This window comes from Pipra filicauda, unplaced genomic scaffold (assembly GCF_003945595.2).
Source record: "Pipra filicauda isolate LSUMZ 115617 unplaced genomic scaffold, ASM394559v2 scaffold176_size3548034_pilon, whole genome shotgun sequence".
Taxonomy (NCBI): domain Eukaryota; kingdom Metazoa; phylum Chordata; class Aves; order Passeriformes; family Pipridae; genus Pipra; species Pipra filicauda.
In genome coordinates, this window is record NW_024104283.1 from 2,431,051 (window position 1) to 2,444,940 (window position 13,890).

Consider the following 13,890-nt stretch of genomic DNA (forward strand, 5'->3'; position numbering starts at 1 on the left):
CTTTCCAAATCAACTGGATCAGCGTCCTTAATGAATTTAAAGTTGTCTGCTTTTTATGAACCTCTGTTGCAAGGTCATTGGAACTCTGTTCATCAGTCCCCCGTTCCTGACTGGGAAATTTTTGAGAGTTATCCTTTTACCTGCCAGTTCTTATCTTCAGCCAGTTTTTTAACTTTCAGTTGACCAGCATTGCTGGTCAAACAAGAACAAACCAACTCACCAAACCCAAAGAAACAAATGAGAGTCTCATATGTGGAGTCATAAACTCTGAACAAATTGTGTGGAGGCAAGTGGGTTTGGAATTATTTCTTTGGGCGTTTTTTGTCTGTTGTTTTGTGGTTTTTTGATTTTTTTTTTAAAAATTACTTAGCAGATGTTTCCTCCTAATTGATATTATTTTACTTGACCTTGGGCAGAAGATTTGCTGGAGAGCTATTTGGTTTTTACAGAAATTGATTTACTGCTCAGATAAGTGTTCTTCATCCAGAACCTTTTGAAGAGAACTTTGGTCAGATGGTTGCTAGGTTACTTATGCAATACTGTCCCTTTGTTGGAAATTTTCTTAAGGAAATACTTTTCTTTTTTGTTTTGGTGGGTATTTTATTTTATTTTTGTTTGTTTCTATCTCCCTTTTCACTTCTTAAGGACTTCTTTCTTCTACAGGTATTACATGCAGATGCCTGAGTTACCGTGTCTTCCTATACTGATGGGAAATACTTTTCCCCAGGTTTGATGGTTACGTTTTCTGGGGTTTGTTTTCAGTTTTTGGTTTTCCTTTTTGTTTTTTTGTCTCCTAACTAAAATTCCAGCTTCTTTTAGCAAAATGTCATCCTTGTCATTGTCTTGCCCAAGCAAGGCCATACTCTCCATTTCTGAGAAGCACTTCTCGATCTGTTGGTTTTAGACTGGGTGTCATCTGTATAGGAGAGTCTTGTTTTCTGAGGCTGTTGTCTTATTTTTGTCATTGATGGGAAGCTTCTTTAATTTTTGCTATTTGGACTGCTCCCAGTTTGGATACTGTCAACTTCCTGATGCGAGAGGACTGTGTTGCTTTTTAGTCAGCTCTCCTCGGTCAAGTCAGTTCTTAGCCAGCTTTCTGCCTTCTTCTTACGTCGTGATCTTCCAGCTACAGCAAATGTTATCTGGCTGCTATATGCTTTTCCAACAAATCAAGTTTATTTGGTTTGTACCTCTGAGCCATCATTGTTGTCTCTAGGGAGATTTTTGGAAGGTTACGTGAACTTCAGTCCCAGTGGACTTGACAGAAAATGTACCCTTGAGATATTGACATGTTCTGTCCCATTTAGTGTTTTTAAAATACCCTGCTTTGGGGAGGTATGTTGTTTGTTTTCTCCCCATGGACTAGTGGGACGTGTTAATCTCTTTCCTGAATCTACAGCACTACATACTCTGTAGTGTGAATGTGTTCTGTTATGTTAAAAATTAATGAAAATCTCGACGTCTAAACCTTCTTAGTAATTATTGTCTGAATAAAATTTCCACATATTTATCTGAATAAAGGAGAAGAAAATTTATTGCATTTGCAGAAAGACTTTATTATTGCAAAACTTTATTATATTTTCTCTTTAAAAAATTCTATTTAGAAGTTTGATAGATGACACATTTTTGCTTTTCCTTCAGATTATTTGAAGAATTATATGAAGATCATGGAGACACACTTTCTCTGCAATATGGAGGGTCTCAGCTTGTCCACAGAGTAAAAACATATAGAAAGATAGCTCCATGGACTCAGCATTCCAAAGATATTATGCAGACGCTCTCAAGATATTACAGTAATGCTTTCTCAGGTAAATTTAATTTTAAGTGCATTCTTTTAAGGCATTATTTTCGAAGTATCTTACTTGTGATGTTTCAATAATCTATACTATGATCTTATGACAGAAAGCCTCTATATTAAAATTTCCAAATAATTCAGTAACATCTGATGGATATCAAATAGGTATTCTGATTTGATGAAATATTTATTTATCCTGTGTTATAGCATGCAACCTTATTTGTTAAGTTAGTAAATTGATATAAGGATTATTTAGAAAATGTACAAATATAGCGCTGAATCTGTCAGTGACATTTGTAGATCAGTAGAGAAGCAGGTAGCTTTTACAGAGCTGTTAAAATGTTGGACAGAATGTTTTCAGCAAATAGAAGGAAAATTGGTAAATCTAAACACAAGTAGAAGGCTCCATGTGTAGTATTTCTTGTGATGTTTCTGGAGGCTTAAAACAAAAAATAAACTGTAATGCATGTATTATTTTGTATGAATAGGAGCTACAAACTTTAAATCTATGGTAGAAAAGACAAAATTAAATTCAAAAATCAAGGTTCACCGAGTAAATAAGCTGGGTTTTTCAGTTAAATAAGTTGTAAAACATTAACTTTCTCCATTACTAGCTTGTATCACTTGTCATTGGAACACTGATAGTATTCTACCTTCTTTTGAGAAACACTGCTAAGGAGAAACCTCTTTTAAAAATGCTGAGCCATACCTTATGCAAAATAACAAAACAAAACAAGAAAAGTTAGTGTTTTTAGAAGCCATGAAAAAGGTCTAAAAGATTGATCAAAGGACAGTGTAAGACATGTCAAAAGGGAAAATATTGAGTGCTACTGTGTTATAAATACTGTCAGTCCTCTATTACTCTTTTTCACAAAAACTGCATAGCCAGGGATGGAAGTACTTTTTTTTCCTCTTCCTAGTAGGGTGCAATTATTAGACTATGCGAACTTTAAAACAGTAAGTTGAACAAAGGCTAGAAATACTTTTGTAATCTCTGATTTTTTTGGCTGAAATTATTGCTTCTGTACATGTAACATAATGTGAGAGCTCACCATTCAGAGTACTTTTCTGAATATAAATCATGTAATTCGTGTATCATATTTGCCTGAGAAATGCAGAGCTTGTTTATTTCAGTGATATGGCCTCTTACTGTTTGCATTGGCAATAAGATATGAATTCATCAGTTGTTATGAGCAAAAGGTAGCACACTTGCAGTGTCACCTGTCACGATACATAGAAGATGGAACAAATCTCTGAAGCTGTTCACCTTTAAGCCAGTCACTGAAATAGTTAGATGTAAGCTGAATTCTAACATTTTTCTTTAATTTGTAATTGTCAAAGAAATTAGGAAATAGTGTTCCAAATAATATTCTTCTAGCTTTTATGCCTTTTAGAAAGTAATGTGATGTCATAAACTTCAGTGTTAAGAGTTGCAATATGCATAAACTTCTGAAATCTGGAACAATCTATTTATCCACAAACAGGACTCAACACAGAAAACTACCTTGTAGTGCTGTAAGAAAGTAAACTTAATTACCATAACCTTTTAGTCATGGGACATTACAGTCCCATATGTGCTGAATCTCTCATGATTTAGTAATTTGTCATGTGGTGCAGTTGCAAACTCAAATTGAGAGCAGTAAATTATTTTAAGCTAATTCAATTAACTGGCCCTTTCAATTCCTAATTTCTCAAATGGTCTTAAATATGTGCTAGTATACACGTACATTACAGTATCTTTTGAAAAATCAGTGCAGTCTTTCTACTTACTTGCATATAATTATAGCATTCAGTGCTAGCAATGAAGGGAGAAAACCTGTTTGTCCTTTTACATTCCCTAGTGCACTGACATGTTCTCTCTTTTTATTGTCTAGATAAGAAAATTGATCTGAAAAGCTGAGTATTCTCTTTTCTTGGGCTAGTATTTCAAAGCAAGACAAAAGCTTTCACTATTTCTGTTCAAAATTAAGTAATTAAATTTTTCAACCATTAATGTAATGCAGTGGGAGGATTATGACCTTTCAAGTTAACTATCACACATACGTTTGTGCCAGTTTGAAGACTTATGCACAAAGAATCTTTAATATTATGGGGTTTTACCTACTTTTAAATTATAAGTTGAGAAGTAAGATGGTAGAAAGACGTTGTCCTGTAATTCTGTTAAGTTTAAAACACAACTCCATAATTGAAACATTAAATGCAGAGGAGAGTTTGAGTCCTTCAGCAATGTAACATTTAACAGCAGTCATTTTTTGCTATGAAAGAAAGGTAAGATTGCTTTAATGAACTGCTGCTATACACCATTTCAGACAATGAATTAATTAATTCAATTGGTATGAGTTTAAATTCAACCTGGTTTTCACACAACAGATTTCATTTAGATTTATTTCATTTTAGCATCTGTCATATAACTAGTGAGATGGTTTGTGAACTGTATTACCTTGTTTCAGTCTAATTATTTTACAATTATTTAGTTAACAATTTCAGTATACCTTCTGCTCCTGGCAGATGAAACAGTAAAATGAACAAAGGAGGCTCATCTATCCTTTTAGCTTTCAGAAATTACCACGAGTGTTGACCTGTTTGCTCCTGTTAATTAATTTTGTCTTTAAGGCTCCTCCAGTTTCTACACTTAGAGAGCTTTCTTAAGGGTTTGTTCAGCACTTTCTTTAAGCCACACACTAAATATCTTATCAGGAAGAAAAATACACTTTACTGCTTGTGACATTTACTTTCTTTTTAATTCTTAGTATTCTCAACAAGGTTGTTTTGGTTGGGGGGGGTTCAGACCTTTTTACTGAGTTTTCTTTCTGCACAGCTTTCTTACTGTATTCTTGGCCTTCCTCATTCTCTCCTTATGTCTTGGTTAAATTGTGACAGTGTTTTGCAGAAACAATACGGCCTGCAAACTATAAGGACCTACATATGCTTTTGAGTATTACTGTGTAGAAGAGTTTGTGTTTGTAAGTTGATCCTCTTAAGAAAAATGGGAAGGTGAGGAGCAATAAAGAAAGAAAAATAAGTGTCTTCTTGGAACAGTGCTCTGGAGACAATAAATGTATCTGGAGGGAATATGAGTGGATAGAAAAGGAATAAAAGGCCCAAATCCAGCTGAACGGTCCTCTAAATAGTGAAGAAAGCTAAGCAACATCAGGAGGTTCCCCTTTCTTTCCCTTTTCCTGATGTCTTACCCTCTTACATCATGTTTATAATCCTGTTGTCATCACATTTCTACACAGCACTTAATTTGTCAGCTGCTTTTATGTTTGTAAAAAGTGCTTTTTGTTGCACAGAGGGAAGAGATGTTTGAATTCTGAGGAGAAAGAGGTATTGACTGAAACCTGGGTGGTAGCCAGGAATCAACTTTCTTCTGTCACACCACTGTTTTGTGTACTCTGCCTATTTTTTTAACTGCTTTCTGGTGTACTGAGACTTTATGGTTTTGATGGAGTGTATTGGTAAAGGAACACTCAACTCTCATAGTACTCTTTTTGAAATGTGGAGAAAACTGAAGGAGTAACCCTATCTATTGAACTAGTCTGAACTATTCCTTGTCTGATGATTACTGACGTGCAAATAAGAGTGAAGAGCTTTCCACATGCACAAACAGAGCACAGTTCTCCACATGTTCCCCCATACCTGAAGATCCTTTGAGTGCAAGCCTTCTTCTGCCCCTATGACTCTGCTTGCAAAGTTGTCTTTATACAGTTCACCATCCCTGAGCCCTCATTTGACTCTAATGCCTGCGGGTAGGCAGGAAGAGGGATTTCAAAGAAATAAATGAATGACATTTCTTACCATGCTTCATCTACAGTGGTACGTGCTACTGGATTTTAGCACCTGCCTTATTTTATTTGGTGGTGCTCAAAATATGACAAGAGAAATTAATAATTTAAACCAACAGGAAAAAAGTCCAAATTACTAAAAGGTATTTGTGAATTTTAATCATTTTACTGACTATGTTTTGGCTAGAAAACCCCAAAGAATTCATAATTTCTGTGTTTTGTTGTAAACTTGTATTGTATGGATACCATTTAATTTCATCAAATCATTCTTCAGTTATTTAGGCTGCAGTAAGTTCAGCACAATGTGTCAGATTTCCTGAAACATGCATAAATACATGCACATGCTTCATGCATACACTAATATACAGAGGTGGGAGATGGAGCTGCAGCGTGAGGTCTTACTTCTGCAAAACCTTGGCTCCTGGGAGAGAAGCCAAGGAAGGAGGCAGTGCTGCCACCAGCCCCACATGCACTGCAGTGTGGCAGAAAGTCTGGTCTAAATGAGATTCCATTTATGTTGCTTGAAACCCAGAGGTCACAGGGGCTTCTCTGTATACACAGAGTGTATACACACTCTGAGGACCAATGTCTGAATGGGCTTGAGCTCTGCAATGTTCCTGGTGTTAATTGTACCTCTTGTCTAACAGATGCTGACAGGCAAGATTCTATCAATCTCTTTCTGGGAGTATTCAAGCCTTCAGAAGGAAAACCACATCTCTGGGAACTTCCCACTGATTTTTATTTGCATCACAAGAACACCCTCAGTCCATCACAGACCAGGCAAAGGTATTTTGCTGTTCTGTTTTTTGTTTTGTTTGATATTGCTCTAATAAATTTTAAAAGACATCTGTTGTTAATCAAGTAATTTAGTCAGCCTGTCAAAAACTTGCTTACTGTTTTTTAAGTTTTTACAATATCTTAGAAAAAACCTTCAAGAGATTACAAAAAAATGTTGAATGTTAGTGTTTTGAAGGATCTTCTTTAATGTGTTCTTTTGCTATTGCACTGGAAAAAGAAGTTTAATTTCATATGAATTTCTATCCTGTAGTGCAAAATGCTTCACTAATTTACTGAAGTACAGTTACTACACTTTCATTAAGCAATATTCAGGTGCGTTCTTGATTTTCAGATTTATTAATTGTTGAATTTGAGATTAGGTGATAAGGATAACATTTGTTTATTTTCCTGTGTACTGCACTTAGTTTGCAGCTGTGCATACCAAGAAACCCATGATTTTCTACCTTCCTTTCAGCCATGTCTAGCCTGTTTTGAAGACTACTTTTCTTTATTTGCATTCCACTGTAGTTGCATGGTAATACACGGAAGTAATAAAGTATAAAAATTTTAAAGTAGTTTGAGTGCTTCACAATGTGAAATTATTTTGTTGAGGATTATAAATACTGTGCATTAAGAAAAATCCATTTGAACAAAAAGGACAGCACTAGACTTTCAACTAAATAATCTCTTAGGAATTTTGACAGTTTTATCTTTGTTCATACCATGAGTCTTAAAGCTCCTTATTACAAAGAGCTGATCTGAATATCTGCATTTAGATTTTTGTCTGGGGAAAATTGCAAGTGTTTAAACAGTGCGATCAATCCCTGTTGGCTGCTTATTCCATTAACCCGTCACGGCAGCTGGCATATGATGTGGCTGTTCCTAAATTTCAGTCCTTTTGTATTGGCTCCTGAGGCTTCTCTTGATGATAGCTCATATGAGCCGTACAACCAAGTGCTATTTCAGGCATACATGAAACATGCAATATTAATTTTCTTGCCCACTGGTTCTGAACATTATTGTGTGTCAAAAATTATTTCTGTTGATACATAGCAAATGTGAGAATGTTCTGGTCTCCCTTTCATCTGTTCTCTGTTAAACAACTGTCTCTTATTTGTCACAGATACTGTTCTCAAATGAATATTAAAAAAAATTATTGAGACTCTTTGGTTACTTGTTAATTAGTTTTACCTTTCACTCTGGCAGAATTTCTTCTGAGCAGTTACAGTATAAAACAAAGATGTTTCCTCCTATGAACAAAATGATACCTCCGTGTAATAACTAGGTGAAATAAATAGGCGAAAAAAACTCTTCCAAGTAATATTTTGTTTCTACTAAACTATTGGACATGTACTTCATGTAACTTCTTCCTGCTTGTATGTGCAGTCTCTGTTTTGGATTCCTTGGGCACAGCAGCAAAAGTAATAATGAAAACTCATAATGATATCAAGGGTATAGAAAGAGAAGGAAGATGATGTTTCCTGTCATTGAAACTTCTTTTTCTGTGCTTTTTCTGTATTGTATTTACCTCTCCATTAAAAAGAAGAGATTTAATAATGAGCTTCATATATTACTTTTATATAATTTGTGACTCACGTGAGAGCACACTGAATATCGAAAAGGAGACTTTGTGTTGCCGTGTTACTTATCATTTATGCGGGCAGCAGAACCGGGTATGTCTGCGTAGCTTCTGAAGGTACCAGAGAAAATAGCTTGCTTAGCATGGCCTGATACAGGACTTGGAGGAGAGGCAGGACCATTCCTTTCTGTCTAGAACACACACAGTTCTTGGAACTGAAGTGTGTTTCCCTGCCTGTTCTTACTGTCTGCTTAATCTCACTTACAAGTCTATCTCTGGGTATGGGAATATATCCATTGTGTTTGATCCAGATGGCTACATTGACATGAGTAGGAGATAACCACATTAATACTCTGACTACAGCCTTCACAGTATTGTGAATGCATGCATATTTGAAATAAAAATCAGTGAAGACAATTGTCTTTTCATTCCATATAATGAAATAGAAGAATCTAACAGAATAATTTATAGAAGAAATTAAAGTATATTTGAGAAGAGATAATAAAAATGTGTAAACATGAATGAGAGATAAAACATGCTTTATTTTATGAATGTTCCTTGACTTCCTTTGTTGTTTTACAGAAATCCTGTATAAGCTTCCAGCAGGGCTTGAATTTTGCTGTTAGATATGCCAACATACAGTTCTCAGATGTAGGACAGCTGTTACATCAAAATGTATTTCTATGTGTAGAAATCAGGTGTTTTGACCATCATCTGATTTTATTATCATTGACCTTCATTTCTTCATACACTTTTTCTAAATTTTAGGATCTGAATAACAAGTGGGAGGAAATGCCTCTTTTCCCCCTCCCCAAAGACCAGAACAAAAGAAATACATAAATACCTTCTATATGTACTAAGACTTTAATTTTCAGTACTGTAGGGGTAGGCACCTGATATGTATTTTTTTAATGGAACAAAACTACTCTTCCCTCCATACCTGTACAGAACTTCATGTGTTTAAATTTCCTAACCTGAGAGCAAAGTAATCAAATAAGGGCCTGTTGAAATCCTCCATCCAAGGATAATTCTTTACTTTCTTTCATGCTTGAATTTTAAAGCTGCATTTGCTGAAGTGACACTGTATGGATGGGTAAATGTTATGTGCAAATGTTTAGACTGGATACAAGATTAAATCTTCTGTATCAACCATCTTTCTGTTTTTCCTGTAGCTATACTTACTGGTGGACCTCAGGTGTGCTAAAGCATTTACCTCTTCCTTTTGATGAAGGTGGGAACTGTATTTTCTCCTTGCCTTGCAAGAGTATCTTGAAAAAGAAATTTTAGTTACTAATGATTTTTAACTGTATTGGATCCCAAATCTGAAAAAACCCAAAACTTTCCAAATAATGATTGCTAAATACTTTTTTATCTTTTCCTCCTAATGAGACATGATTTTCCAACTGCAGATTGCAAGAGCTACCTAATTGGTTAAAACTTGACCTCCGTCTGTTTATGAGCCAGGGCACACTTGATTCTTTTTTTCTTTTTGCTTCCATACTAACATATATTTATAGTCTATGCTGGTGGTTACATTCCTGTTGCAGATGACATGGTAGAGCTAGTATGTCTTAGTTCTCTGGGGTACTGTGAAACATCTTTTATTAGGAACTGTCATCATGAAGGGAAATCAAATTATGATTGTTGATAATGTATATTTATTGAAGATATGCAATGCATCTTCTTCATGTCATATTTTCTTGTCTCAGGAGGTATATGACTGTAGAAAAAAATGCCTGGTAGGGTGGCTAGGTGAGCAGGCTTCTTTAGATTTTTGCAGGAGTCAGTAATTGTTAATAAAAATATTATTTTTTTTCTCGCCAGTGACATGTGCTGAAAACAGACGCAAGTTGACAGTGAAGAAGTTCCACAAATATGAAGAAGAAATTGATATCCACAATGAGTTTTTTAGGCCATATGAGTTGAGCAGTTTTGATGAGACCTTCTGCTTGGCAATGACCAATTCTACACGGTATATTAGGATGTTTTGTGGCTCTAAATCCTTGACTAGAAGTTGATTTGGTGTGAATTAAACATGCATTTGATTTTTTTGGTTAAATATGTGTAACTTCAAATTTAACAAAGTTCTCGAAACTAAGGCACAGTACTACATGGAAATGTTACTCTAAAAAAAGTCTGTTAAAATAGTGCTTAAATTTCCAATTATTTTCCATTATGGAGTGTCTGATGTTTGAGCACTTGAAGGCTGACAAATTAACTTTTCTCTGTGGACTCTGATCACAGACCCTACCTTCAACACAATTGTTTTCTAGTTGTTCTGCTCTCATTTTACAGTCGTTTTCTTCAGTTCATCTGGTTCTCACAGGTGGCCAGATATTTTTGGGGTTTTTTGTTGTCAGCAATCAGCTGGATATTCTGAGAATAATCTGAATCATGCTTTAGCTAAAGACTTCTAGGGAGATTATGTTTCATGTACCTTTTTGACCCTATTTGAGTGCTGGCAGCATTTTGAAAACAATATATGAAGCCCTGAGTTACAGGGCTTCTTCAGCACAAGAATGAAGCACATTGTTTTAGCATCTTTGGCAAGTGGTGATATTTGCAGCTGTTTTATGGGACTAAATAATGCAACTGAAAGCTTTTTAAATACCTAATATACGTAACTTGCAAAGATGAAGTTAGAACTTGATATCTCTTTTTATAAGGATGTTTTTTAAATCAAAGATAGATGTTAGAGGTTGTTCTTCCAGAAAACTTAAAAATTTTATGTGTTGAACTTTACTCATGAACAGTTTTGCCTTACTATTTTGGCAGAGATTTTATGCCTAAGAATGTGGGAATTGATCCCAGTCCATTTACTGTTCGTAAACCTGATGAAACTGGAAAATCCGTGTTAGGGTAAGTGTGAAATGGGAAATTTTGTTTTGATTTAATAGTAAGGAAATTTTAAAGAAAATATATAAACTCTATGTGTGTCTCTGTGTAGCACATTCTGTGTTACATGGGAAATAATTCATTGGTGTTATACACCAGTGTGTAATTGTACACTTTGAAAATCAGGTCTAATTTGATATTTTTATTTGACACTAGGAATTCTTAATTCAGACTTGTTTAATATTTTCTGTTTTCTCATATTCTTGTAAGTGAAGTTCATGAGAAAATTTTTATTTATAATATACAGAAGTTATTAAAATTTGATCATCACTTCATATTGGTGGCAACTTCATTCTCTATTGGAGATGACAGGAATGTGCATATTCTTCTTGTCTTTAGGAATTATAATTTTTTCATAAATAGAACATATCCTGAAACAGCAATAAATGCCAATTTCAGTATAGTTTTTTTATTAAAAGGGTTATTAAAATATTTACAGATAAAATTATATGAAACAATTCAGCAGCAGTTTTTGGGACAAATGAATGCTTCATTTAGCTGCTTTTGCATCCTGGACTTGCTTTGTTACTCTGTTTATTCCATTGCTGTGTTTGATCTGCTGTATCACACAAGGGCTATGTGGACTCTTCCTGAATTCCTTCTATCTTTGGTACCTGATATGAAGGAAACCTTTTGTCAGTAATGACTATCCCTGTGCAGTCATAACATTATAAGTTCCTCTGGAAACTTGCTGTTCGGTTGAACACTAGGACATTTGACTGTCTCATGTTGTGCTCTGATCTTATTGCCAACAAATGTTGAAAGTAGACTATGCTTATCATTAGTAGAACCTAATTTCATGCTACCAATGTTCCCTGGGAATAAACAGGAAGACTATTCAATTGTTGTACAGTTTATCTCTGCTAAGAATTGTGAGTTTATGGGTACTTTGAGGAGAAGCTTTATTCTTCCGCTTTGGTATAATGTCAGATTTTGGACTAATTTGTCTTCAGATATTACATTAAATACTTGACTATTTTACCTTTTTATCAGGCACTTTGCCTTAATCTCTCTGCTGTGATTTTTAGGGATTGTTACGACACAGAGAATCCTCTCAATTAAAGGCACATTCCAGGACTCCCTGGTATTACTCATAAAGCTTGCTCTGCATTGGCTGTATAGTAGGGTAAAAGGTGGCTTCACTCTTCTGCCTTACCCGTATTTAACCTTTGGTAGAGGTGGTACCTTTGCCTTGCACATTTGTCATCATTTTTTGATCTATGACATTTCTGAAGGGTTTGTTTATCTCTTCTTGTCCGTAAGTGTTCTGGTCCCTAGGACAATTAGGTCTTGGCCTCTTCTGAATACGTGCTGGGAGTGGGGTGGGGATAACACTGGGTGGCACTAGAACAGGCTCCCCAGGGTAGTGTCACAGCACCAAGCCTGTCTAAATTCAAGAAGTGTTTGAATAACGCTCTCAGGCACATGGTGTGACTCTTCGGGTGTCCTGCACAGGGCCAGGAATTGGACTTGATGATCCTGATGGATCCCTTCCAACTTGGCATATTCTGTGATTCTGTGATTCTATGAACACTGTTACCAGTGTTTGGCTACTTGCTCCGTTCCTCAGCTTTCAGCTTTCAGAAAGGACTGCTTTTCTTGTGACCTTCACCTCAGTTAGAAAAGTAGGGAAGATAACCTTAATTTTCTCCAAAAAGAATGCTTATGTCTTCATAACTTTCTGTAAACTTCAATCTAACAAAATGTCAGGTTCTGCTTAGTCAGAAATTAAACTTGCCTCTTGAAGTCTTCGTACAAATAAGGCACCTTTTATATTGACTGGAATTTCTGGAGTGAGAAATACTGCATAAAGAAATGTTACTGATTAAAGAAATAAATTGAGGGGAGAGGTATGGAAAAGAAAGGAAAAAAGTGACATTATCATTAGGATTTGGGACCAAGATTAAGAAAGCTACTGGAGTGGATATTATGGATATTCCTGGATCAAAACCGAAGATATTATGTCTCAATTAATTTTTATTCCTTTTTATTTATTCAGTTGGGGGGAGGGATTTTAGTAACGAATCAGAGGATTGGTGGAGAAAAGCTGACATAATCCTTTGGACTCTCTTTAAATGACCCAGAATAGAAAGAAATTGAAGAAAAGAAATCAATTGGGGATTTCAAAAGATGAGCAACAACTTATTCCAGAGGATAGAATTTATTTCCCCAGAAAGACTGTAACCAAGATTAGGAATTTAAAGTATTCATTGTTAGTGTCTTGCTGATTTCACACATACGCACTGCCTTTCCTAATAGGAACAAAAATAATAGAGAAGAAACCGTGCTGCAGCGCAAAACAGCTGCTAGTGCTCCTCCACCCCCAAGTGAGGAAGCAGTCTCAAGTAGTTCTGAAGATGATTCTGGGACAGATAAAGAAGATGAGGGTGCTGTTTCTCAACGTTCAACTCCGGTAAAGGTGACTGATACAGGAGACAATACAAAAATCACAGAGGTAAGAAATTACTGTGATAGGCAAGAAGGCTTAAAATTCACATTTCCTTAGGGAAAAAAACAGTAAACATTATAGAACAGTCAAAAGTAAAGCTCTGAGGCATTTAGTGAAAAAGGTCTCCAAGGTAATTTTTGTGTGTAGATATTACACAGCTGCTTATAAACCTTCTCTGTTCTTCTTGTTGTGTATTAGTGAAACACGAAAGAAAATAGCACTAAAAGAAAAGAAATCTACGGTATTTGAAAGGTATTCAGGTCATTACTTAAAGCATAAAATACATCTGTGTTAATTCAGAGCAATAGTATACTTCTGATTATTGTTACTTACCATTCTCTGGCACACATCCAGATGGTCTTGGAGCATGCAAATAGGATTCCTTTTCTTCAGGAATGTACTTGATCTACCTACCCAATCAACATTTAGTCCATGGGAGCTAATCTGGAGCAAATACCCTGAAAGACTTGTAGTATGGACCTGAGATCTGAGCACCACATCTTTGAATTACAAAGCAATTCCTTTTGGATGATGCCACTTGCTCAGGTCAACGTAACTGTAAATTAATGATCAATCTGTATAAATTTCAACCAGATTTATGTGAACACTT

General features: G+C 35.4%; 1 protein-coding gene across 1 annotated transcript in view; it reads left to right on the forward strand.

The window, feature by feature from the left end:
* Positions 1 to 13,890, forward strand: part of FIG4 (FIG4 phosphoinositide 5-phosphatase) — a 60,713-nt gene that overhangs the window by 29,728 nt on the left and 17,095 nt on the right. The window contains exons 15-20 of the mRNA XM_027747852.2: positions 1,642 to 1,808; positions 6,228 to 6,366; positions 9,109 to 9,167; positions 9,761 to 9,908; positions 10,712 to 10,795; positions 13,091 to 13,286. Of these exons, the coding sequence (XP_027603653.1) occupies positions 1,642 to 1,808; positions 6,228 to 6,366; positions 9,109 to 9,167; positions 9,761 to 9,908; positions 10,712 to 10,795; positions 13,091 to 13,286 (793 nt within the window). The remainder of the gene's footprint in view (positions 1 to 1,641; positions 1,809 to 6,227; positions 6,367 to 9,108; positions 9,168 to 9,760; positions 9,909 to 10,711; positions 10,796 to 13,090; positions 13,287 to 13,890) is intronic.